General features: G+C 40.9%; 1 protein-coding gene across 1 annotated transcript in view; it reads left to right on the top strand.

Annotated features, from left to right (window-relative positions):
* Positions 1 to 24,218, top strand: part of LOC139750328 (transmembrane protein 192) — a 118,888-nt gene that overhangs the window by 87,907 nt on the left and 6,763 nt on the right. The window contains exon 5 of the mRNA XM_071665006.1: positions 3,161 to 3,260. Coding sequence (XP_071521107.1) covers positions 3,161 to 3,260 — 100 coding nt within the window. The remainder of the gene's footprint in view (positions 1 to 3,160; positions 3,261 to 24,218) is intronic.

Below are 24,218 nucleotides of genomic sequence, written 5' to 3'. Positions count from 1 at the left end.
TTGTTTAATTCGTTTATAGATGGAGTGGTTAGGGAGTTTAATGCAAGAGTTTTGGAGAGGGGTGAGTATGTATTCTGTTGGGGATGAGAGTGCCTGGGAAATGAGTCAGTTGCTGTTCTTTGATGATACAGCTCTAGTGACTGATTCAAGTGAGAAACTGCAGAAGTTGGTGACTAAGTTTGGAAAAGTGTGTGAAAGGAGAAAGTAGAGAGTAAATGTGAATAAGAGCATGGTTATGGGTTCAGTGGGGTAAGGGCCTAGTTGTTTGGGATATAAGTTAGAATAGAGAAAAATTGGAGGAAATGAAATGTTTTAGATATCTGGCATTGGACTTAGCAGCGAAAGGAACCACTGAAACCAAGAACAGCTTTACAGATTGATAATTACATTAAATGTGTGCTGCTGATGGTTAGCTGTACATGCCTTGTTCACTTTGTTTGCACCAGCAGGGTTTACCCTCATACAATCAGCACCTAAAAGAAAAACTAGTGCAGGTGAATATGGATATACCCTTGTTCATACATGTATCAGACATTGAGTTAAGATGTAGGATATGTGAGGTATCCACAAACTCATGTGGTTGACCATTTGAGCAAGTGTTGCAGACCATAGGGATGCTTGCTAGTACATCATGACCCACTGTAGAGTAAGAGACTGCACTGTTTCTCAGCAGAAACCTACTTGACAGTTCACATAAGACTGCTTGGGTTATACTTAACCTTACCAGAAAGATATGCTTTTGAAAAAGAGAAAAACTAGTTTTTTCTAAAATTCATGGTCAGTTGAGGAATGCTCCGTTTATACCACATGGTATTATACACTTTCTCAAAGCTTGTTTTATCAAACTAGAAGTTTTTGTTTCATTTGGGATAATATTTGCCTAAGATTAGCTGATCTATCCAAACCAGTTCTCTCTATCTCCTGGGGAACGATTAGTTAGACTTCTGACGTGCATTTACAATTGGTTTTCAGGAGAGGTCTTGACCGTGAGTAAGGCATTTTGGGGAGAATCACTGGTGCAAGATTGTAGTCCAAAATGTTGTTTTGGGTTACCAAGCCTCATCATTTTGTTTTTTTCCTCAAACTTTTTTTTAAGAGGACTCTTCTTTAAGAACCTTGTTTATATCCTGAGTCCTGGCACAATAATGGTTTGTGCCAGGGTCCTGTGAACTGAGTAGTTCCATCTATATCCCTGATGGTTTGGATAGTTGCCTCAGTGAAATGGGCTCCCATTCCACAGAGGGGCATGAAATGCAGAGTTTTGATAGAAGCAACAAAAGTTCTTGTATGTCAACATGGGGGATTTGTGTTTTCTTTGATTTCTCATCCCCTAGAATAGCATGATTCCCAGTTGTGAAATTCTTTTACTTCTGGATAATGTTGACATAAACAGGACCATTGCAACTGCTTCCCCCTAAAAAGAAAACATCAAGATTAATTTATTGATAATTATTATAGAAAGAGAGATGCTCAAAGGGTTCTTTGTTGATGCTTATTCTTTTGATGGATCTCCTTGCCAGAAGGCAGTTCTTTACAACATTGTTAACCCAAGTTTGTCAGGTTAAGTGTGGGATGATGACTAGATTGTCATCTGGAACTCCTAACAGAATTCTCTCTCTCTCCCATGGTTATATGATAGGTAGAAATTTTTTCATCTAATCGTATTATGGGATATGGGACTTAGAACCCAGAAGTCTTTTTAATTCTCATCTTCTGATATGAAAACCTTAGTTATTAAAATGTGTTAAGCTTTGGACTTTGGAATATATTCATACAAGTTCTTAGATCTTTCATAGCTTAGATGACTGGAGCACTTATGATTATTTCCATATCTTTAGTTTATCAACTCAGTACCTTATCAAATGGACTTGAACCTTTTCCATTTTTCTCTGAAGATTCAGACACATATGAGCTTGGATATCCTGTTAAAAGTCCCATTCAAACTATGTTGTTAGTTATTGAAGCTAGTAATTGTACATAAGTGTCTTATGGCCCAATTTTCTTACTCAGAGGAGTTTATCTCTTGCTTTATATAAACTTCCATCTTGAAGGCCTTGGTGTTTAGAGAATAGTAGTGAGTAACAGCACTAAAAAAGATGGTTTAAGCATGTTGATCACTTGAGATTCTGAGGGGAACATTGTGTAGTATCCAGTAACTAAAACCCTTTTACAAGAGGGAGCATTTCTGCCTGGGACCAAAATTTTGTTTTTTTGAAACACCTCTATGTCAGAGACTATGCATTCAGAAAGGTAGCTTCACTGTAGGACCCTCTTAGAACCCTCCCTTGGAAGAGTTATCAGGGAGATTTTTGGTCTTTACTTTAACACGTCTACAATGATACTTTATACAATGATATTTTACTGTAGATGTAGAGGGTTGTTATGGTGTGTCCTTAGGGTTGCCCCCCATTAGGCCATGAGGATTTTAGTGTGCCAAGATTACTCCTAATGTAGTAGTATTACTATTCTTGGCCTTTAATGAATTTTCTCTCTAACTCTCTGCCTCAAGCAGTCATGCTTACTTGGCTTATGGGACAAATTGATCCTAGAGAAAAATGCAAGTTTTGAAGCATCAAAATTACTTTTTGTGTGGGGCAGTATCCTGTGAGCATTTTCCCAGTTGAGGATCCCTTCCATGCTGCCCCCTTCTTTCAAAAAACATTTCTGTAACCAGCAAGGATCCCCATTAGATTGATGTCTAATCTCTGAGAATAATGAAGTGCTTGTATGACAACCTTGGGATGTTAAGAAGAGTGAGCAGAAGGTATTGATTATTCTGGAGAGAGATGTATGTTGAACTGTGCTTTTAACTAATGAGAAGGTGACCGGGTATGCCTCACAAGTAGGATAGGGGTTTAGTCGGTTTCTGACCTCTGGAGGTCCAGGTTAACTTTGACTTGCAAATCATCAACCAGGTAAGAAAGTTTTTCATACTTCTAGATTCTCATTTTTCAGCTTTCAAAATTCACTCTGCCTATTGATGATGTGCTTGTACACGGATTTAACTGATCAGGAAAGTACTCATAATGGGGAGCGCACAGAAATTTATGTTAGTTATAGTAGTTAGTGGTGAATTTTCTTTGGCTGATATGTTTAGAATGTAAATATTGGCTAAATAATTTGTAATATGGCATATCTGGATTTGTGTTTTTCATTACAGTGGATGTTGTTCGATTCAACATAGCAGGAGCTCCTCCAGACACTTTGGCAGAGGATGTGGCATTAAGGTACACGCCTCCAAATTCATACTTGGGAATCAGGTGAGTAAATGTCTGTAACAATTTTGTTAGGAATGTGAAAGACCTTGGAGTAACTATGTGTAACAACCTAACCATCAGCGAACACAACAAAACAACAGTTACCTCATGCAGAAGGACCTTCAAGACATGAGAAGAAAACCCAATGATAACATTTTTCAATAAACTAAGTCTTTCATGAATTGAATATAAGTTGATGTTCATACATCACCCTACAGGCCGGGTGAAATTTTCAATTTAGAAAGTATCCAGAGTTCTTTCACAGCCCATATTAAAGTTGTAAAGGAACTAAATTACTCGGGACAACTGAAGTTACTGAGGCTTTACTACCTGGAGTGCAGATGGGAGATATTTATCATCATCTGTACTTGGAAAATCATAGAAAGTATGGTTTCCAACTTACATTCTGAAATAACATCCTATTGGCACAACAGGCATGGAAGACTTTGTAAGGTACTACCTCTGAAATCCAATGGTGCAGTATTTCAAAAAAACACCTTGAAAATTCAAAGCCCAAGATACTTCAACACCTTGCCATCTACCATAGGAAATAGCAGGGATTGCACATCAGAGGAGTTCAAGAGTTATCTAGAAAGTGTAAAGACTACCCAGATTTTGGGGCTATGTGGGGCAGAGGGCCATGGCTTCCAATAGCTTGTACAACTGGCAACCCAGTTAAGCAGCCTGTGTCTGGCCCAGGAGAGAGAGAGAGAGAGAGAGAGAGAGAGAGAGAGAGAGAGATGCACTCCATGAGCATGTTCTGTGATCAAACTATTGTTCCTCCTCCAGTCAGTTAGGTTGTTTCAGGCCTGTATTCAAAAATGATTTCATGATTATGCATTCGTACACATATTTTTCACGGCCAAACTCTGTTATCAAGAGGCCTTAAATTGAAGGTGTATGAACTAAAGAATCTGGGCCTGGTTTTGCAGTCTTTGCAAAAAAAGAAAAAAATCCACCAGTTATCATTTAAAATGAGGCTATAATATTTCATGTTTCATTTGTGGAGCAAATCCTATTGTTCAGTTATTTCAGGCAGCATGATACAGTCTTAGAAGTCAGATGGCATGATTCGCCACCTCAGTTACCCAGCATTATTGAGAGTGGAGGGATGCAACTTTTGCTTGATATCCTTTTGGTTAGTGATGCTCTCTATATTTCTCTTCCAGGTGATATTTTTTGCCCAGTATCTAACTATAGGTACTTGGGAATTCTGTCAAGATGAAGGGGCCCATATTCTTGCTTAGAACAAGGACATTTTTTGAAAGAGATTTCAAGATACACTGTTTTATTTCTTTTTTTTGCCTTTCATTTATAGTTATCCCTCCCCAAAAAGGTGGGTCTGGTTGACCTAGAAAGACCAGGAAGATGACTGATAACTTAATGAAGTGTGAGTTGTTGAAAAATTCATTTCTCTCAGGTCTTGGTCGACCAGACCTAGGAAGACCAGTAAGGTGACTAATAACCTGATAAAGTTTGAGGTATAAAGAAACTCATCTGTCTAAGATTATCAGTTGCTATACTGGTTTTCTTAGGTCGACCAGACCCAGCTTTTCTGGGAGTAATGATATTAAATGGAAGCACATAGAAGTGTATGTATAATAAACTTAGCCCCGTCAGTATGTCTTGAAATCTCATTTTCTTACTTCCAAACAAGAAAACATGACTTTTCATCTTGGAATAACTTCTTGGACCCATATTTAGTTAGGAGAGAAATATCCCCCAAAACAGAAATAGCAAAGTAATACTAAACACAAGTACAGTAAGCAGAGGTTTCATTCCTCCACTCTCAATACTAAAGGGTAACTGAGGTGGCAAATAGTATCACCTGACATCAAAGACCTTACCGTGCTGTCAGACATTTGGTATCCCCACTGTAACTGAGCAATAGAATTTGTACCACAAGTAAAACTTGAGGAAATGGAAGCCTTATTTTAAACAGTGATTGCCACATTTCTTTTGGTGGAGACTACTGAGTGCTTCCCAGGTTTTGGTCACAGCACATAATAAAACATAAAAAGCTGATATAGAAGTTCCAGAGGAAGGCAATGAAGTTGTACCAGAATTAAGAGAGCTGAGTTACTGAGAAAGACTAGAGGCCTTAGATTTCCCCATCATGGAAGGAAGAAGACTGATGGGTATCCTGATCACAGACTTTAAGTTTTTGAATCACATTGACTGTGAACAGTTCTTTTAAAGATATAGGGATGGAACTGCTAGAGACATAGCATGGAATTAAGCAACATAATTAATTTAAAAAGATGTGAAGAAGTGCTCTTACAGTATAAGAGTGATGGATGAGTAGAATATGTGAAGAAGCACTCTTACAGTATAAGAATGATGGATGAGTAGAATATACTGAATAAATGAATATCATATGCAGACAACATACAGAATTTTAGGAAGCTGTATGATAGTAGAGAAGTTTCAAGAGATGGGCCCTTACAAGTGTAAAACCTTCCCTCGTACATTATGAATAGGGAATTAGGTTCAGTAGGGAAATGGTTTTTCTGTTTTCAGTACTTATATTTAGCTCACTTCCTTTTTTTTTTTTTTTTTGCTTTGTCGCTGTCTCCCGCGTTTGCGAGGTAGCGCAAGGAAACAGACGAAAGAAATGGCCCAACCCACCCCCATACACATGTATATACATACGTCCACACACACAAATATACATACCTACACAGCTTTCCATGGTTTACCCCAGACGCTTCACATACCCTGATTCAATCCACTGACAGCACGTCAACCCCGGTATACCACATCGATCCAATTCACTCTATTCCTTGCCCTCCTTTCACCCTCCTGCATGTTCAGGCCCCGATCACACAAAATCTTTTTCACTCCATCTTTCCACCTCCAATTTGGTCTCCCACTTCTCGTTCCCTCCACCTCCGACACATATATCCTCTTGGTCAATCTTTCCTCACTCATTCTCTCCATGTGCCCAAACCATTTCAAAACACCCTCTTCTGCTCTCTCAACCACGCTCTTTTTATTTCCACACATCTCTCTTACCCTTACGTTACTTACTCGATCAAACCACCTCACACCACACATTGTCCTCAAACATCTCATTTCCAGCACATCCATCCTCCTGCGCACAACTCTATCCATAGCCCACGCCTTGCAACCATACAACATTGTTGGAACCACTATTCCTTCAAACATACCCATTTTTGCTTTCCGAGATAATGTTCTCGACTTCCACACATTCTTCAAGGCTCCCACGATTTTCGCCCCCTCCCCCACCCTATGATCCACTTCCACTTCCATGGTTCCATCTGCTGCCAGATCCACTCCCAGATATCTAAAACACTTTACTTCCTCCAGTTTTTCTCCATTCAAACTTACCTCCCAATTGACTTGACCCTCAACCCTACTGTACCTAATAACCTTGCTCTTATTCATATTTACTCTTAACTTTCTTCTTTCACACACTTTACCAAACTCAGTCACCAGCTTCTGCAGTTTCTCACATGAATCAGCCACCAGCGCTGTATCATCAGCGAACAACAACTGACTCACTTCCCAAGCTCTCTCATCCCCAACAGACTTCATACTTGCCCCTCTTTCCAAAACTCTTGCATTTACCTCCCTAACAATCCCATCCATAAACAAATTAAACAACCATGGAGACATCACACACCCCTGCCGCAAACCTACATTCACTGAGAACCAATCACTTTCCTCTCTTCCTACACGTACACATGCCATACATCCTCGATAAAAACTTTTCACTGCTTCTAACAACTTGCCTCCCACACCATATATTCTTAATACCTTCCACAGAGCATCTCTATCAACTCTATCATATGCCTTCTCCAGATCCATAAATGCTACATACAAATCCATTTGCTTTTCTAAGTAGTTGGGATGTGAGAAGGAGATGGAGTGAGTATTTTGAAGGTTTGTTGAATGTGTTTGATGATAGAGTGGCAGATATAGGGTGTCTTGGTCGAGGTGGTGTGCAAAGTGAGAGGGTTAGGGAAAATGATGTGGTAAACAGAGAAGAGGTAGCAAAAGCTTTGCGGAAGATGAAAGCCGGCAAGGCAGCAGGTTTGGATGGTATTGCAGTGGACTTTATTAAAAAAGGGGGTGACTGTATTATTGACTGGTTGGTAAGGTTATTTAATGTATGTATGACTCATGGTGAGGTGCCTGAGGATTGGCGAAATGCGTGCATAGTGCCATTGTACAAAGGCAAAGGGGATAAGAGTGAGTGCTCAAACTACAGAGGTATAAGTTTGTTGAGTATTCCTGGTAAATTATATGGGAGGGTATTGATTGAGAGGGTGAAGGCATGTACAGAGCATCAGATTGGGGAAGAGCAGTGTGATTTCAGAAGTGGTAGAGGATGTGTGGATCAGGTGTTTGCTTTGAAGAATGTATGTGAGAAATACTTAGAAAAGCAAATGGATTTGTATGTAGCTCACTTCCTTATTAACAGATATTCCTCTTCTGTTATTAATGAACTAGTTGTACATGAAGTCTTCACTTTAAACATACATATGAATTGATTTTTCCATCACTAAAGGATTATTGATATTTGATATTCTTATCATCTGTGATGTTTTGAACACTGTCATTCAAAGATATTCCTCTTGTTACTAAGGATTTCTTTTCTTCGGCCTTTTAAACTATTATGTACTGCACTGGAACTCATTTTGTTTTTAGTGCAGGGACTGTATCTATAATTGTGGGTTGCTTCTGCCCACTCTCATTTAAACTGTAATGTTCATTATATTGGTATTTAGAGGTCCTTTATATCATAAACCAACTATAATTTATTCCATAATTTATTCCTAGAAAAGATCCTAGTTTATCAATGAACCATTCCCCATTGGAATCTGACTACACTTGTTCGGGTTGCTCTTACTGTAACTGGAAGGCATACTATAGCAGAACATAGAGGTTCCTTATGTCAGACAAAAAAAAAAAAAAAAAAAAAAAAAAGCACCAGAAAGAATCTTAGTGTGTCCCTTACCCATGTAACATGAGGAAAGGTTTGGCCAAGGTGTATGTGTGGTCAGTACCCCATGCCAGTCAGTGGCTAAGAACATAATCTTTAGGGCACTGATTATGGTGATGATGATTGTTGGGTGCCTAACTGTTAGCACCAGGAGAAGTTCTTTGATTATCATGATTTATTGGTGGTGGCAGAAAAGTGACAAGGATGAATGAATCAGCAAAAGTCAATAAACGTAATAAACCGAACATGCATGATGTGCTGAATTATGATGTCTGAACAGCAACAAATGTATACAGTTTAGCAAATTTTTCCTTTTTTTTCAGCTTTTTCTTGATATTCCTTCATAACTGATAAAAGAAAGATTTTTTTTTCAATAGACCTCTCCTGGAGACCTTCCAAAATTCTTAGGGCACCATTCATTGAAGATTAAAGAAGGTCTGTTTATCTTTCCCCCTCATGTAGAGAGAATATCACTTTGAGTTGGGACAGTTGGGACCTTTTTACAATTCTTTCTCAATGGTTTGTGACTGTTGCATGTTTGAAGTGGTTCTTAAGGCAAAATTTTCAGACTTTCTTATGGTGTATTGTCACTCTTGAGGTATTTGTACCAAAGATGATTCATTCTTTCTTTGTTCCCACTACATATATTAATTGTTGAAATGATATTTGCTAAATTCACCTTTTTGGTTTGGTGGCTTTTGGTAAGCTATTTTGATTTAGTATTTATGCTTGTTTGTCCACTGAGGTCTGAGCACTGTACGCTGTGTTTGATATTTTGTTGTTACATCAAATGGTAAGTCTACATTACTCTTGAAAATCACATTGATGTTAAGATTATTGTTATATATAGTTTTTTCATGCTTGATTGCCATTTTCATGTTAGCAAGGTAGTGCCAGGAATAGATGAAGAAAGGCCACATCCACTCACATCCATTCCGTGGCTGTCATGTAATGCTTTGAAACCAGAGCTTCCTATCCACAACGAAGCCCCACAAACCTTTCCATGGTTTACCCTGGATGCTTCGCATGCCCTGGTTCAGTCCATTGCTAGTATGTTGATCACTGTACGCTAGATCATGCCAGTTCACACTATCCCATGCACACTTTCACCCTCCTGCATGCTCAGGCACTGATCACTCAAAATATTTTCCATTCCATCCTTCCATCTCCAGTTTAGTCTCTCTGTTCTTTGTGTTCCCTCCATTTGTGACACATATATCCTCTTTGTCAACCTTTCCTCACTCATTCTCTCCTTATGTCCACACCATTTCAGGACAACCACTTCAGCTCTGTCAACCACACTCTTTATATTACCACACCTATTTCTCACCCTTTCATTATTAACTTTAATCAAAGCAGCTCACAGCACCTATTGTCCTCAGGCATTTCATTTCCAACACATCCATCATCCTGTGCACAGCCTTATGTATAGACCATTCCTTGTATCTGTATGATATTATTGGAACTACTAAACCCTCAGGCATAAATATTTTTGCCCTCCCAGGTAATGATCTCTCTTTTCACACATCCCCTAGCACTCCCAGAACCTTTACCCCCTCACCAACTTACTTCCACTTATATGGTACTATTCACTGCTGTGTCCACTCCTTGGTATCTAAAACACTTTTCTTCTTCCAGTTTTTCTCCATGTAAACTCACTTCCATGCCAACCTGTCCTTCAACCCTGTTAAACCTGATAACTTTGCTTTTCTTCACATTTACTCTCAACTTCCTTCTTTCACATACACTTTTAACCTCATTCACTAGCTTCTGCAGTTTCTCACTTGAATCTGCCACTAGTGCTGTATTATCAGCAAACAACTGATTTGCTTCACAAGCCCTCTTATCCCATGTAGACTGCATTTACCTTCTTCATCATCTTGTCCATAAGCAGATTAAACCATGATGACTTCACACACCTGTGCTGCAGACCAAACTTCATTTGAAGCCATTCACTCTCCTCTTTTCCTACTTACACACATGCCTTACTCCCTTGATAAACATTTCTCACTGCTTCCAGCAGTCTTCCTCCCACACTATATATTCTTAAGACCTTCCACAGGGCATCTCTGTTAGCCATTATATGCTTTCTCCAGATCCATGAATGCTACATACAAATCCATTTGCTTTTCTAAATATTTCTCACATACATTTTTCCAAGCAAACACCTGATTCACACATCCTCTACCACTTCTGAAACCACACTGCTCTTCCCCAGTCTGACACTCTGTAAATGCCTTCACCCTCTCAATCAATACCCTCCCATATGATTTTCCAGGAATACTCAACAAACTTATACCTCTGTAATTTGAGAACTCACTTTTATCCCCTTTACCTTTGTACGATGGCACTATGCAAGCATTCCGCCAATCCTCAGGCACCTCACCATGAGTCATACATACATTAAATAACCTTACCTGCTAGTCAACAATACAGTCACCCCATTTTATGGTAAATTCCACTGCAGTACCATCCAAACCCGCTGCCTTGCTAGCTTTCATCTTCTGCAAAGCTTTCACTACCTCTTCTCAGTTTACCAAATTATTCTCCCTAACCCTCTCACTTTGCACACCACTTCGACCAGAACATCCTATATCTGCCACTTTGTCATCAAACACATTCAACAAACCTTCAAAATACTCACCCCATCCATAAACAAATTAAACAACCATGGAGACATCACGCACCCCTGCCGGAAACCAACGTTCACTGAGAACCAATCACTTTCCTCTCCTCCTACTCGTACACATGCCTTATATCCTCAATAAAAACTTTTCACTGCTTCTGACAACTTGCCTCCCACACTATATATTCTTAATACCTTCCACAGAGCATCTCTATCAACTCTCATCATATGCCTTCTCCAGATCCATAAATGCTACATACAAATCCATTTGCTTTTCTAAATATTTGTCACATACATTTTTCCAAGCAAACACCTGATCCACACATCCTCTACCACTTCTTAAACCACACTGCTCTTCCCCAATCTGATGCTCTGTAAATGCCTTCACCCTCTCAATCAATACCCTCCCATATAATTTCCCAGGAATACTCAACAAACTTATACCTCTGTAATTTGAGAACTCACTTTTATCCCCTTTACCTTTGTACGATGGCACTATGCAAGCATTCCGCCAATCCTCAGGCACCTCACCATGAGTCATACATACATTAAATAACCTTACCAACCAGTCAACAATACAGTTACCCCATTTTAAAATAAATTCCACTGCAATACCATCCAAACCCGCTGCCTTGCTGGCTTTCATCTTCTGCAAAGCTTTCACTATCTCTTCTCAGTTTACCAAATTATTCTCCCTAACCCTCTCACTTTGCACACCACTTCGACCAAAACACCCTATATCTGCCACTTTGTCATCAAACACATTCAACAAACCTTCAAAATACTCACTCCATCTCCTTCTCACATCACCACTACTTGTTATCACCTCCCCATTAGCCCCCTTCACTAATGTTCCCATTTGTTCCCTTGTCTTAATCACTATATTTACCTCCTTCCTTTTTATTCTCCCTAAAATATAATGGTACTCTTTCACCCAAACTCTCATTTGCCCTCTTTTTCACCTCTTCCACCCTTCTCTTGACCTCCTGCCTCTTTCTTTTATACATCTCCCAGTCATTTGCATTATTTCTCTGCAAAACTCATCCAAATGCCTCTCTCTTATCTTTCACTGATAATCTTGCTTATTCATCCCGCCACTCACTATCTTTTCTAATCTGCCCACCTTCCATGCTTCTCATGCCACAAGCATCTCCCCATTAGCCCCCTTCACTAATGTTCCCATTTGTTCCCTTGTCTTAATCACTATATTTACCTCCTTCCTTTTTATTCTCCCTAAAATATAATGGTACTCTTTCACCCAAACTCTCATTTGCCCTCTTTTTCACCTCTTCCACCCTTCTCTTGACCTCCTGCCTCTTTCTTTTATACATCTCCCAGTCATTTGCATTATTTCTCTGCAAAACTCATCCAAATGCCTCTCTCTTATCTTTCACTGATAATCTTGCTTCTTCATCCCGCCACTCACTATCTTTTCTAATCTGCCCACCTTCCATGCTTCTCATGCCACAAGCATCTTTTGCGCAAGCCATCTCTGTTTCCCTAAATACATCCCATTCCTCCCCCACTCCCCTTATGTCCTTTGTTCTCACTTTTTTTTTTTTTTCCAATCTGTATTCAGTCTCTCCTGGTACTTCTTCACACAAGTCTCCTTCCCAAGCTCACTTACTCTCACCACTCTCTTCACCCCAACATTCTGTCTTCTTTTCTGAAAACCTCTACAAATCTTCACCTTTGCCTCCACATAATAATGATCAGACATCCCTCCAGTTGCACCTCTCAGCACATTAACATCCAAAAGTCTCTCTTTCGCGCACCTATCAATTAACACATGATCCAATAACGCTCTCTGGCCATCTCTCCGACTTACATATGTGAACTTATGTATATCTCTCTTTTTCAGCACATAAATCTACAAGATCTTCACCATTTCCATTTATAACACTGAACACCCCATGTACACCAATTATTCCTTCAACTGCCACATTACTCACTTTTGCATTCAAATCACCCATCACTACAATCCGGTCTTGTGCATCAAAACTACTAACACACTCACTCAGCTGCTACCAAAACACTTGCCTCTCATGATCTTTCTTCTCATGCCCAGGTGCATATGCACCAATAATCACCCATCTCTCTCCATCCACTTTCAGTTTTACCCATATCAATCTAGAGCTAACTTTCTTACACTCTATCACATACTCCCGCCACTCCTGTTTTAGGAGTAGTACTACTCCTTCCCTTGCTCTTGTCCTCTCACTATTATTATTATTTATTATACTTTGTTGCTGTCTTTGCGTTAGTGAGGTAGCACAAGGAAACAGACAAAAGAATGGCCTAACCCACCCACATACACGTTTATATACATACACATGCACATATACATACCTATACATTTCAATGTATACATACATATACATACACAGACATATACACATGTACATATTCATACATGATGCCTGCATCCATTCCCAACACCACCCCTCCACACATGAACAGCCACTCCCTCCACCCGTGCGCACGTGAGGTAGTGCAAGGAAAAAATAACAAAGGCCACATTCATTCACACTCAGTCTCTAGCTGTCATGTGTAATGCACCAAAACTACAGCTCCCTTTCCACATCCATGCCCCACAAACCTTCCATGGTTTACCCCAGACACTTCACATGCCCTGGTTCAATCCATTAACAGCACATCCACCCCGGTATACCACATCGTTCCAGTTCACTCTATTCCTTGCACGCCTTTCACCCTCCTGTATGTTCAAGCCCCGATCGCTCAAAATCTTTTTCACTCCATCTTTCCACCTCCAATTTGGTCTCCCACTTCTCCTCACTCCCTCCGCCTCTGACACATATATCCTCTTTGTCAATCTTCCCTCACTCATTCTGTCCATGTGACCAAACCATTTCAGTACACCCTCTTCTACTCTCTCAACCACACTTTTTATTACCACACATCTTTCTTACCCTTTCATTACTTACTTGATTAAACTACCTCACACCACATATTTCATTTCCAACATATCCACCCTCCTCTGCACAACCCAATCTATAGCCTATGCCTCACAACCATATAACATTGTTGGAACCACTAGTCCTTCAAACATACCCATTTTTGCTCTCCGAGATAACGTTCTCGCCTTCAACACATTCTTCAACGTTTCCAGAACCTTTGCCCCCTCCCCCACCCTATGACTCACTTCCACTTCCATGGTTCCATTCAAAGCTAAATCCACTCCCAGATATCTAAAACACTTCGCTTCCTCCAGTTGTTTTTCTCCATTCAAATTTACCTCCCAGTTAACTTGTCCCTCAACCCTACTGAACATAATAACCTTGCTCTTATTCTCATTTACTCTCAGCTTTCTCCTTTCACCCACTTTACCAAACTCAGTTACCAACTTCTGCAGTTTCTCACCCAAATCAGCTACCAGTGCTGTATCATCAGCAAACAACAACTGTCTCACTTCCCAAGCCCTCTCATCCACTACAGATTGCATACTTGCCCCTCTCTCCAAAACTCTTGCATTCACCTCCCTAACAACCCCATCCATAAACAAATTAAACGACCCTGGAGACATCGCACACCCCTGCCGCAAACTGACATTCACTGAGAAACAATCACTTTCCTCTCTTCCTTCTTGTACACATGCCTTACATCCTCGATAAAAAATTTTCACTGCTTCTAGCAACTTGCCTCCCACACCATATACTCTTAATACCTTCCACAGAGCATCTCTATCAACTCTATCATATGCCCTCTCCAGATTCTTAAATGCTACATACAAATCCATCTGTTTTTCTAAGTATTTCTCACATACATTCTTTAAAGCAAACACCTGATCCACACATCCTCTACCACTTCTGAAAGGACACTCCTCTTCCCCTATCTGATCCTCTGAACATGCCTTGACCCTCTCAATCAATACCCTCCCATTTAATTTCCCAGGAATACTCAACAAACTTATACCTCTGTAATTTGAACACTCACTACCCTGAGGATAGGGGAGAAAGAATACTTCCCATGCATTCCCGTGTGTCATAAAAGGCGACTAAAGGGGATGGGAGTGGGGGCTAGAAACCCTCCCCTCCTTGTATTTTAACTTTGACTGACTGTTATTGTTATTATTATCTTTTTTATTATACTTTGTTGTTGTCTCCCGCGTTAGCAAGGTAGCGCAAGGAAACAAACGACAGAATGGCCCAACCCACCCACATACACATGTATGTACATACACATCCACACACGCACATATACATACCTATACATTTCAACATATACCTATATATACATACACACATATACGTATATATATATTTTTTTTTTTTTTTTTTATACTTTGTCGCTGTCTCCCGCGTTTGCGAGGTAGCGCAAGGAAACAGATGAAAGAAATGGCCCAACCCCCCCCCATACACATGTACATACACACGTCCACACACGCAAATATACATACCTACACAGCTTTCCATGGTTTACCCCAGACGCTTCACATGCCTTGATTCACTCCACTGACAGCACGTCAACCCCTGTATACCACATCGCTCCAATTCACTCTATTCCTTGCCCTCCTTTCACCTTCCTGCATGTTCAGGCCCCGATCACACAAAATCTTTTTCACTCCATCTTTCCACCTCCAATTTGGTCTCCCTCTTCTCCTCGTTCCCTCCACCTCCGACACATATATCCTCTTGGTCAATCTTTCCTCACTCATTCTCTCCATGTGGCCAAACCATTTCAAAACACCCTCTTCTGCTCTCTCAACCACGCTCTTTTTATTTCCACACATCTCTCTTACCCTTACGTTACTTACTCGATCAAACCACCTCACACCACACATTGTCCTCAAACATCTCATTTCCAGCACATCCATCCTCCTGCGCACAACTCTATCCATAGCCCACGCCTCGCAACCATACAACATTGTTGGAACCACTATTCCTTCAAACATACCCATTTTTGCTTTCCGAGATAATGTTCTCGACTTCCACACATTTTTCAAGGCTCCCAAAATTTTCGCCCCCTCCCCCACCCTATGATCCACTTCCGCTTCCATGGTCCCATCCGCTGACAGATCCACTCCCAGATATCTAAAACACTTCACTTCCTCCAGTTTTTCTCCATTCAAACTCACCTCCCAATTGACTTGACCCTCAACCCTACTGTACCTAATAACCTTGCTCTTATTCACATTTACTCTTAACTTTCTTTTTCCCCACACTTTACCAAAATCAGTCCCCACTTCTGCAGTTTCTCACATGAATCAGCCCCCCGTGCTGTATCATCAGCAAACAACAACTGACTCACTTCCCAAGTTCTCTCATCCACAACAGACTGCATACATGCCCTCTTTCTAAACTCTTGCATTCACCTCCCTAACAACCCCATCCCTAAACAAATTAAACAACCATGGAGACATCACGCAATACCCTGCCTGAAAACCAACGTTCACCGAGACCAATCCTTTCCTCTCCTCCTACTCGAACAGCTTTTTTATCTTCGATAAAAACTTTTCACCTGCTTTGAAACTTGCCCCCCACCTAATTAAATTTTTAATCCCCCCTTTCCCCAGACTCTCTATCAACTCCATCATATGCCTTCTCCAATCCATAATGCTACCCACAAATCCATTTGCTTTTCTAATATTTCTCACATACATTTTCCCAAGGGAAACACCTATTCACCCCATCCCACCACTTCTGAAACCACACTGCTCTTCCCCAGTCTGAAAACTCTGTAAATGCCCTTTACCCCTCAATCAAACCCTCCCATATGATTTTTCAGAAAAACTAACAACTTATACCTCTGTAATTTGAAACTCAAATTTTTATCCCCTTTTACCTTTGTACGTGGCACATGCAAACATTCCGCCAATCCTTTAGGCACCTCACCATGAGTCAACATACTTAAATACCTTACCGCTAGTCAACAATACATCACCCCCATTTTATGGTAATCCACTGCAGGGACCACCAAAACCGCTGCTTGCTAGCTTTCACTTCTGCAAAGCTTTCACTCCTCTTCTCCATTTACCAAATTACTCCCAAAACCCCTCCTTGCACACCACTTGCCAGAAAAATCCTTACTGCCACAATTTTTCATCAAACACTTCAACAAACCTTCAAAATACTCACCCCATCCCCTAAAAAAATTAAACAACATGGGACATCACGAACCCCTCCGGAAACCACGTTCACTGAGAACCAATCACTTCTCTCCTCCTACTCGTAACACAAGCGTTATATCCTCAAAAAAAAACTTTTCACTGCTCTTTGACAACTATGCCTCCCACACTATATATCTTGATTACTTCCACCGAGCATCTCTATCAACTCTCATCATATCCCCTTCTCCAGAATCCATAAATGCTACATACAATTCCATTTGTTTTTCTAAATGATTTGTCACATACATTTTTCCAAGCAAACCCCTGATCCACACATCCTCTACCACTTCTTAAAAACACACTGCTCTTCCCCAATCAATGCACTGTAAAATCCTTCACCCTCTCAATCAATACCCTCACCATAAAATTTCCCAGGAATACCTCAACAAACTTATACCTCCTGTAATTTGAGAACCCACTTTTTATCCCCTTTACTTTGTACGATGGCACTATGCAACCATCCGCCAATCCTCAGCACCTCACCATTGAGTCATACATACATTACATAACCTTACCAACCAGTCAACAATACAGTTTACCCCCATTTTAAAATAAATTCCACTGCAATAATACCCTCCAAGTAAAAGAAAGAAAAGATGAAAAAAAAAAAATAAAAAAAAAAAAGAACAAAAAAAAAAAAAAAAAAGAAGATATCAAAAAAAAAAATATAAAAAAAAAGAGAGGAAAAAAAAAAAAATCAGAAAACAATGAAATAGAAAAAAAAAACAAAGAATAAAAAACAAAAACAAAAAAAAAAAAAAAAAGAAAACACGCATGCACACAAAATCCCCCCCATCCACCACCCCAAACCACCACCCCAACACATACAACCACCCCCCCCTCGCAGCACCACCCCATCCACTCACACCCACCTCCCCGTCCCACCACTCACCACTGCCACACCCCCTCCCCCTACACCCACCCCATCCCCCCCCAACCCCACCCCCCGCCACTATCGCCCCACCCCCACCCCCCCGCTACCGTCCCAACCTCACCCCCCCCCATCCTATCCCCGCCACCACACTTTCTCGTCCCTCCACCACCCCCCCCCCACCCCCCCCCCCCCCCCCCCCCCCCCCACCTCCCCCCCCCCCCCCCCACCCACCCCCCCCTCATTCCCCCCTCACCCCCACCTCCCACCCCCCCACCTACCCCCACACCCCCCCCCCACTCACCCCCCAAACGATCCACCCCCCCCCTCCCCACCTCTCACCCCCCCTCACACCACCGCCACCCACACCCCGTCACCCCCCAACCCCGCCGCCCCGCCTTACCTCATGCCATGCAGGCATATACCACTTCTGCAAACTCTTCACACCCTAATCACCAAACCCCACAACAACTCCCCAACACCTCTCACTTAGGCCACCCCACCCCAACTTCGACCAAAACACCCTATATTCTGCACTATAGTCATCAAACACATTCAACAAACCTTCAAAATACTCACCCATCTCCTCTCACACACCACTACTGTAACACCTCCCCATTCGCCCCCAACACTAATGTTCACCAATAGTTTCCCATTTCTTAATATCACTTATCATTTACCTCCTACTTTTATTTCTCCATAAAATATAATGGTACTCTATCACCCAAACTCTTCATTTAGGCCCCCTGATGTATATCAACCTCTTCCACCCTCCTCTTGACCTCCTGGCCTCTTTTTTTTTATACATCTCCAGTACATTTGGCATTATATTCTCTCAAAAACTCATCCAAAAGCCTCGTTCTCTTAACATTCACTATAATCATGATTCTTCATCCGCCACTCACTTATCTTTTCTAATCTGCCCCCCTTTTCCATGCTTCTCATGCCACAAGCTCTCCCCATTAGCCCCCTTCACTAATGTATCCCAATTGTTTCCCTTGTCTTAATCACTAAATTTACCCTCCTTCTTTTATTCCCGAAAATATAAGTACCCTCTTCACCCAAACTCTCATTATGCCCCTCCATATTCACCACTTCCCACCCTTCTCTTTACCTCCTGCCTCTTTCTTCTTAACATCCCCAGTCATTTGCAGTATTTCTCTGCAAAAATCATCCAAAGCCGCTCTCTTATCTTTCCTGATATTCTTGCTTCTTCATCCCGCCACTCACATCTTTTCTAATCTGGCCCACCTTCCATGCTTCTCATGCACAAGCATCTTTTTGCGCAAGCCATCTCTGTTTCCCTAAATACATCCCATTCCTCCCTCTCCCCTTATGTCCTTTGTCTCACTTTTGTTTTTTTTTCAATCTGTAATTCATCCCCCCCCCTCCTCCTGGTACTTCTTCACACAAGTCCTCCTCCAAGCTCACATACTCTCACCACTCTCTTCACACCAACATTTTTGTCTTCTTTTCTGAAAACCTCTACAAATCTTCACCTTTGCCTCCACATAATAATGATCAGACATCCTCCAGTTGCCACCACTCAGCACATTTAACATCCAAAAGTCTCTCTTATCGCGCACCTATCAATTACGACATGATCCAAAAAACGCTCTCAGGCCATCTCTCCGACTTACATATGTGAACTTATGTATATCTCTCTTTTTTAGCACATAATCTACAAGATCTTCACCATTTCCATAATATAACACTGACACAACCCATTACACCATTATTCCTTCAACAGCCACATTACTCACTTTTTTCATTCAAATCCACCCATCACTACAATCCTGTCTTGGCAACAAAACTACTAACACACTCACTCAGCTGCTACAAAACACTTGCCTCTCATGATCTTTCTTCTCATGCCATGTGCATATGGACCAATATTCACACCCATCTCACTCATCCACTTTCAGTTTTACCCATATCAATCTAGAGCTTACTTTCTTGAACACTCTAATCACATACTCCCGCCACTCTGTTTTAGGAGTAGTACTACTCTTCCCTTCTCTTGTCCCTCCTCACTATTTAATATTTATTATACTTTTGTTGCGTCTTTGCGTAGTGAGTAGCATCAAGGAAACAACAACAGAATGGCCTAACCCACCCACAAACACGTTTATATACAATACACCTGCACGTAAACATACCTATACATTTCAAATTTTACCATAATATACATACACAAAATATACAATTAAAAAATAATTTTTATACGGCCTTTATTTATTAAAATTAAAAATTAAAAAATTAATTTTTCCAAGGATTGGGGAAGGGAAAAATAAAAACCCCATTTATTCCCCCTTTTGTGTTGTGAATGCAAAAAAACAGGGGGGCCCTTTTTTCCAAAATCCAAAAGAAAAACCTTAAAAGGGTTTTTCCCCCAACCCCTTACATTTTCCCCGGTTCAACCATAAAGCAAATTACAACCCGGGATAAACAAAAAAATTTATTCCTTAGGGATTGGGGGGGAAAAAATGCTTCCCATGTATTCCCTGCATGTCATAGAAGGTGACTAAAGGGAGCAGGAGCAGGAGGCTGAAAACCCTCCCCTCCTTGTATTTCAGTTTCTAAAAGGGGAAACAAAAGAAGGAGTCAAGTGGGGAGTGCTCATCCTACATGAAGGCACAGACTGGGGTATCTGAATGTGTGTGGTTGTAACCAAGATGAGAAGAAAGGAGAGATAGATTGCATATTTTAGGAAAGAAACCTGGATGTTCTGGTTCTGAGTGAAATGAATCTCAAGGGTAAAGGGGAAGAGTGGTTGAGAAAAGTCTTTGGAGTAAAGTCAGGGGCTGGTGAGAGGACAAGAGCTAAGGAAGGAGTAGCACTACTTCTGAAGCAGATGTGGGAGTATGTGATAGAGTGTAAGAAAGTACATTCTAGATTCATGTGGGTAAAACTGAAAGTTGATGGAGAGAGATGGGTGATTCTTGGTGCTTATGCACCTGGCCTTGAGAAGAAAGATCATTAGAGGCAAGTGTTTTAGGAGCAACTGAATGAGTGTGTCAGCAGCTTTGATGCATGAGACTGAGTATTGGTGATGGGTGATTTAAATGCAAAGGTGAGTAATGTGGCAGTTGAGGGTATACTTAGTATACATGGGGTATTCATTGTTGTGAATGGAAATAGTGAAAAGCTTGTGAATTTGTGTGCTAAAAAAGATACTGGTGATTGGGAGTACATGGTTGAAAAAGAGGGATGTACACAAGTATACGTATGTGAGTTGGAGAGATGGTCAAAGGGCATTATTGGATTTTGTGTGAATTGATAGGTGTGTAAAAGAGACTTCTGGTTGTTAATGTGCTGAGAAGGGGCACTATCTTGTGGAGGCGAAGGTGGAGATTTCTAGAGGATTTCAAAAAGGAAGAGAGAATGTTGAGGAGAACACAGTGGTGAGAGTAGGTAAGCTTGGAAAAGACTTGCATAAGGAAGTGCGAGGAGAGATGAGAGCAAATGACGTGAGGGGAGTGGGTGAGGAATGGGATTTATTTAGGGAAGCAGTGATGGCATGTGCAAAAGATGCATTTGACATGAGAAACGTGGGAGGTGGGCAGATTAGAAAGGATAGTGAGGTGGTGGGATGAAGAAGTAAAGTTGTTAGTGAAAGAGAAAAGAGAGGCATTAGGACGATACTTACAAGGAAGGAGTGCAAATTGGAGATGTATAGAAGAAAGCAGGAGGAGGTCAAGAGGAAGGTGCAAGGGTTGAAACAAGGGCAAATGAGAGTTGTGGTGAGAGAGTATCATTAAACTTTAGGGAGAAAAAAGAAATGTTTTGGAAGTAGGTAAATAATGTGCATAAGACTAAAGAACAAATGGAAACATCGGTGTAGGTGGCGGGGGAAGTAATAACAAGTAGTGATAAAGTGAGAAGGAGGTAGAGTGAGTATTTTGAAGGTTAGTTGAATATTCTTGATGATAGAGTTGCAGATGTAGGGTGTTTTGGTCGGTTTGGTGTGTAAAGTGAGAGGGCGAGGGAGAATAGTTTGGTTAAGAGGGAAGAGGTAGTGAACACTTTGCTGAAGATGAAATCCGGCAAGGCTGCTGGTTTGGATGATATTGCAGTAGAAATTATTAAAGGAGGATGTACTTGTGTTATTGATTGGTTGGTAAGGTTATTCATTGTATGTATGGATCATGGTGAGGTGCCTGAGGATTGGTGGAATGCATGCATAGTGCAAAGTGGACAAAGGTGAGTGTTCAAACTACAGAGGCATAAGTTTGTTGAGTATTTCTGGAAAATTGTATGGGAGAGTATTGATTGATAGGGTGAAGGCATGTACGGAGTGTCAGATTGGGGAGGAGTAGTGTGATTTCAGAAATGGTAGAGAATATTTGGATCAGGTGTTTGCTTTGAAGAATGTATGTGAGAAATACTTAGGAAAAGAGATGGATCTGGAGAAGGCATATTATAAAGTTGATAGAGATGCTTTGTGGAAGGTCTTAAGAGTATATGGTGAGGGAGGTAAGCTGCGAGAAGCTGTGAAAAGTTTTTAATGAGGATGTAAGGCATGTTTATGGGTAGGAAGTGAGAAGAGTGATTGGTTTCCAGTAAAGATCAGTCTGCAGAAGGGGTGTTTGATTTTTCCATGTTCGTTTAATTTGTTTATGGATTGAGTGGTTAGGGATGTAAATACAAGAGTTTTGGTGAGACGGGCAAGTATGCAGTCTGTTGGGGATGATATGGCCTTGGAAATGAGTCGGTTGTTGTTCGCCAGTGATACAGCTCTGGTGGCTGATTCAAGTGAGAAACTGCAGAGGTTGGTGACTGAGTTTAGGAAAGTGTGTGAAAGGAGAAAGTTGAGAATAGGTGTGAATAAGAGTAAAGTTATTAGGTTCAGTAGGGTTGAGGGACAAGTGAACTGGGATGTAAGTTTGAATGGAGAAAAATTAGAGGAAGTGAAGTGTTTTTGACATCTGGTAGTGGACTTAGCAGTGAATGAAACCATGGAAGTGGAAGTGAGTCACAGGGTGGGAGAGGCGGTGAGGGTTCTGGGAGCGATGAAGAATGTGTGGAAGGAGAGAACATTATCTTGGAGAGCAAAAATGGATATCTTTGAAGGAATAGTAGTTCTAACAATATATGGTTACATGGCATGGGCTATAGATAAGTTTGTATGGAGGAGGGTGGATGTGTTGGAAATTAAATGTTTGAGGACAATATGTGGTGTAAGGTGGTTTGGTCAAGTAAGTAATGAAAGAGTTAGAGAGATATGTTGAAATATAGTGTGGTTGAGAGAGCAGAAGAGGGTGTGTTGAAATAGTATGAGCATATTGAAAGAAGGAGTGAGGAAAGATTTACAAAGAGGATGTATCAGAGGTGGAGGGAAGAAGGAGAAGCAGACCAAATTGGAGGTGGAAGGATTGAGTTAAAAAGATTTTGAGCGATCGGGACCTGTACATGCAGGAGGGTGAGAGACATGCAAGGAATAGAGTGAATTGGAGTGATGTGGTATACTGAGGTCTATGTGCTGTCTGTGGACTGAGGCAAGACATGTGAAACGTCTGGGATAAACCATGAAAAGGTCTGTAGGGCTTGGATGTGGATAGGGAGCCGTGGTTTTGGTGCATTACACATTACAGCTAGAGACTGAGTGTGAACGGATGTGTTCTTTTTTGTCTGTTTTCCTGGTGCTACCTTGCTGAAGTAGGGAGTAGTGATACTGTTTCCTGTGGGGCAGGGTGGCTCCAGGAATGGATGAAGGCAAGCAAGTATGAATATGTACATGCGTATATATATGTCTGTGTATGTGTATATATATGTATATATATGTGTGTGTAATGATGTTTATGTATATATATGTGTGTGTAATGACGTTTATGTATGTATATATGTGTATATGAGTGGGTGGGCCATTCTTCGTCTGTTTCCTGGCACTGCCTCACTGACTTAGGCACTACCTCACTGATGCACGAAACAGTGATCAAGTATGATAAGTATGATAGATAATCATTATTTCAGTGAAATCCCATTCTTAAAGACTAATTGAGGGAAAATGGAATCCATTAGAAGCAAAATTCCATTAAGTCCCAAATGTTTTCAGGGGCAGTTAGAAATTCACAATTTTTACGAGTCCTTTCTGAACTTTCTTTGGTCCAACAATGATTCTTTACATTGTAGGTGTTCCCCAGTTGGTGAAGGTAGTCAGAAGGTAGGAAAGACTACTCTGGAACCAAAGGAAAAAGCCCTAGGGCTGCATCTGGAGTGACGTGAATCACCTAATTGAAAACGGGGCACAATAGAGGCACAAGCTACTCTCTATGCTTATGACATTCAACCACTTTCAGCTTTTCAGCCTTACTTAGGTGATTCCTGGACCTGTGAGCACATGCATCAATAAAAGCACTCTTATCTTA

Source organism: Panulirus ornatus, chromosome 9 (assembly GCF_036320965.1).
Source record: "Panulirus ornatus isolate Po-2019 chromosome 9, ASM3632096v1, whole genome shotgun sequence".
Classification (NCBI taxonomy): Eukaryota; Metazoa; Arthropoda; class Malacostraca; order Decapoda; family Palinuridae; genus Panulirus; species Panulirus ornatus.
Note: the sequence above shows the minus strand (reverse complement) of the source record. Positions and strands in the feature narration are given on the sequence as shown.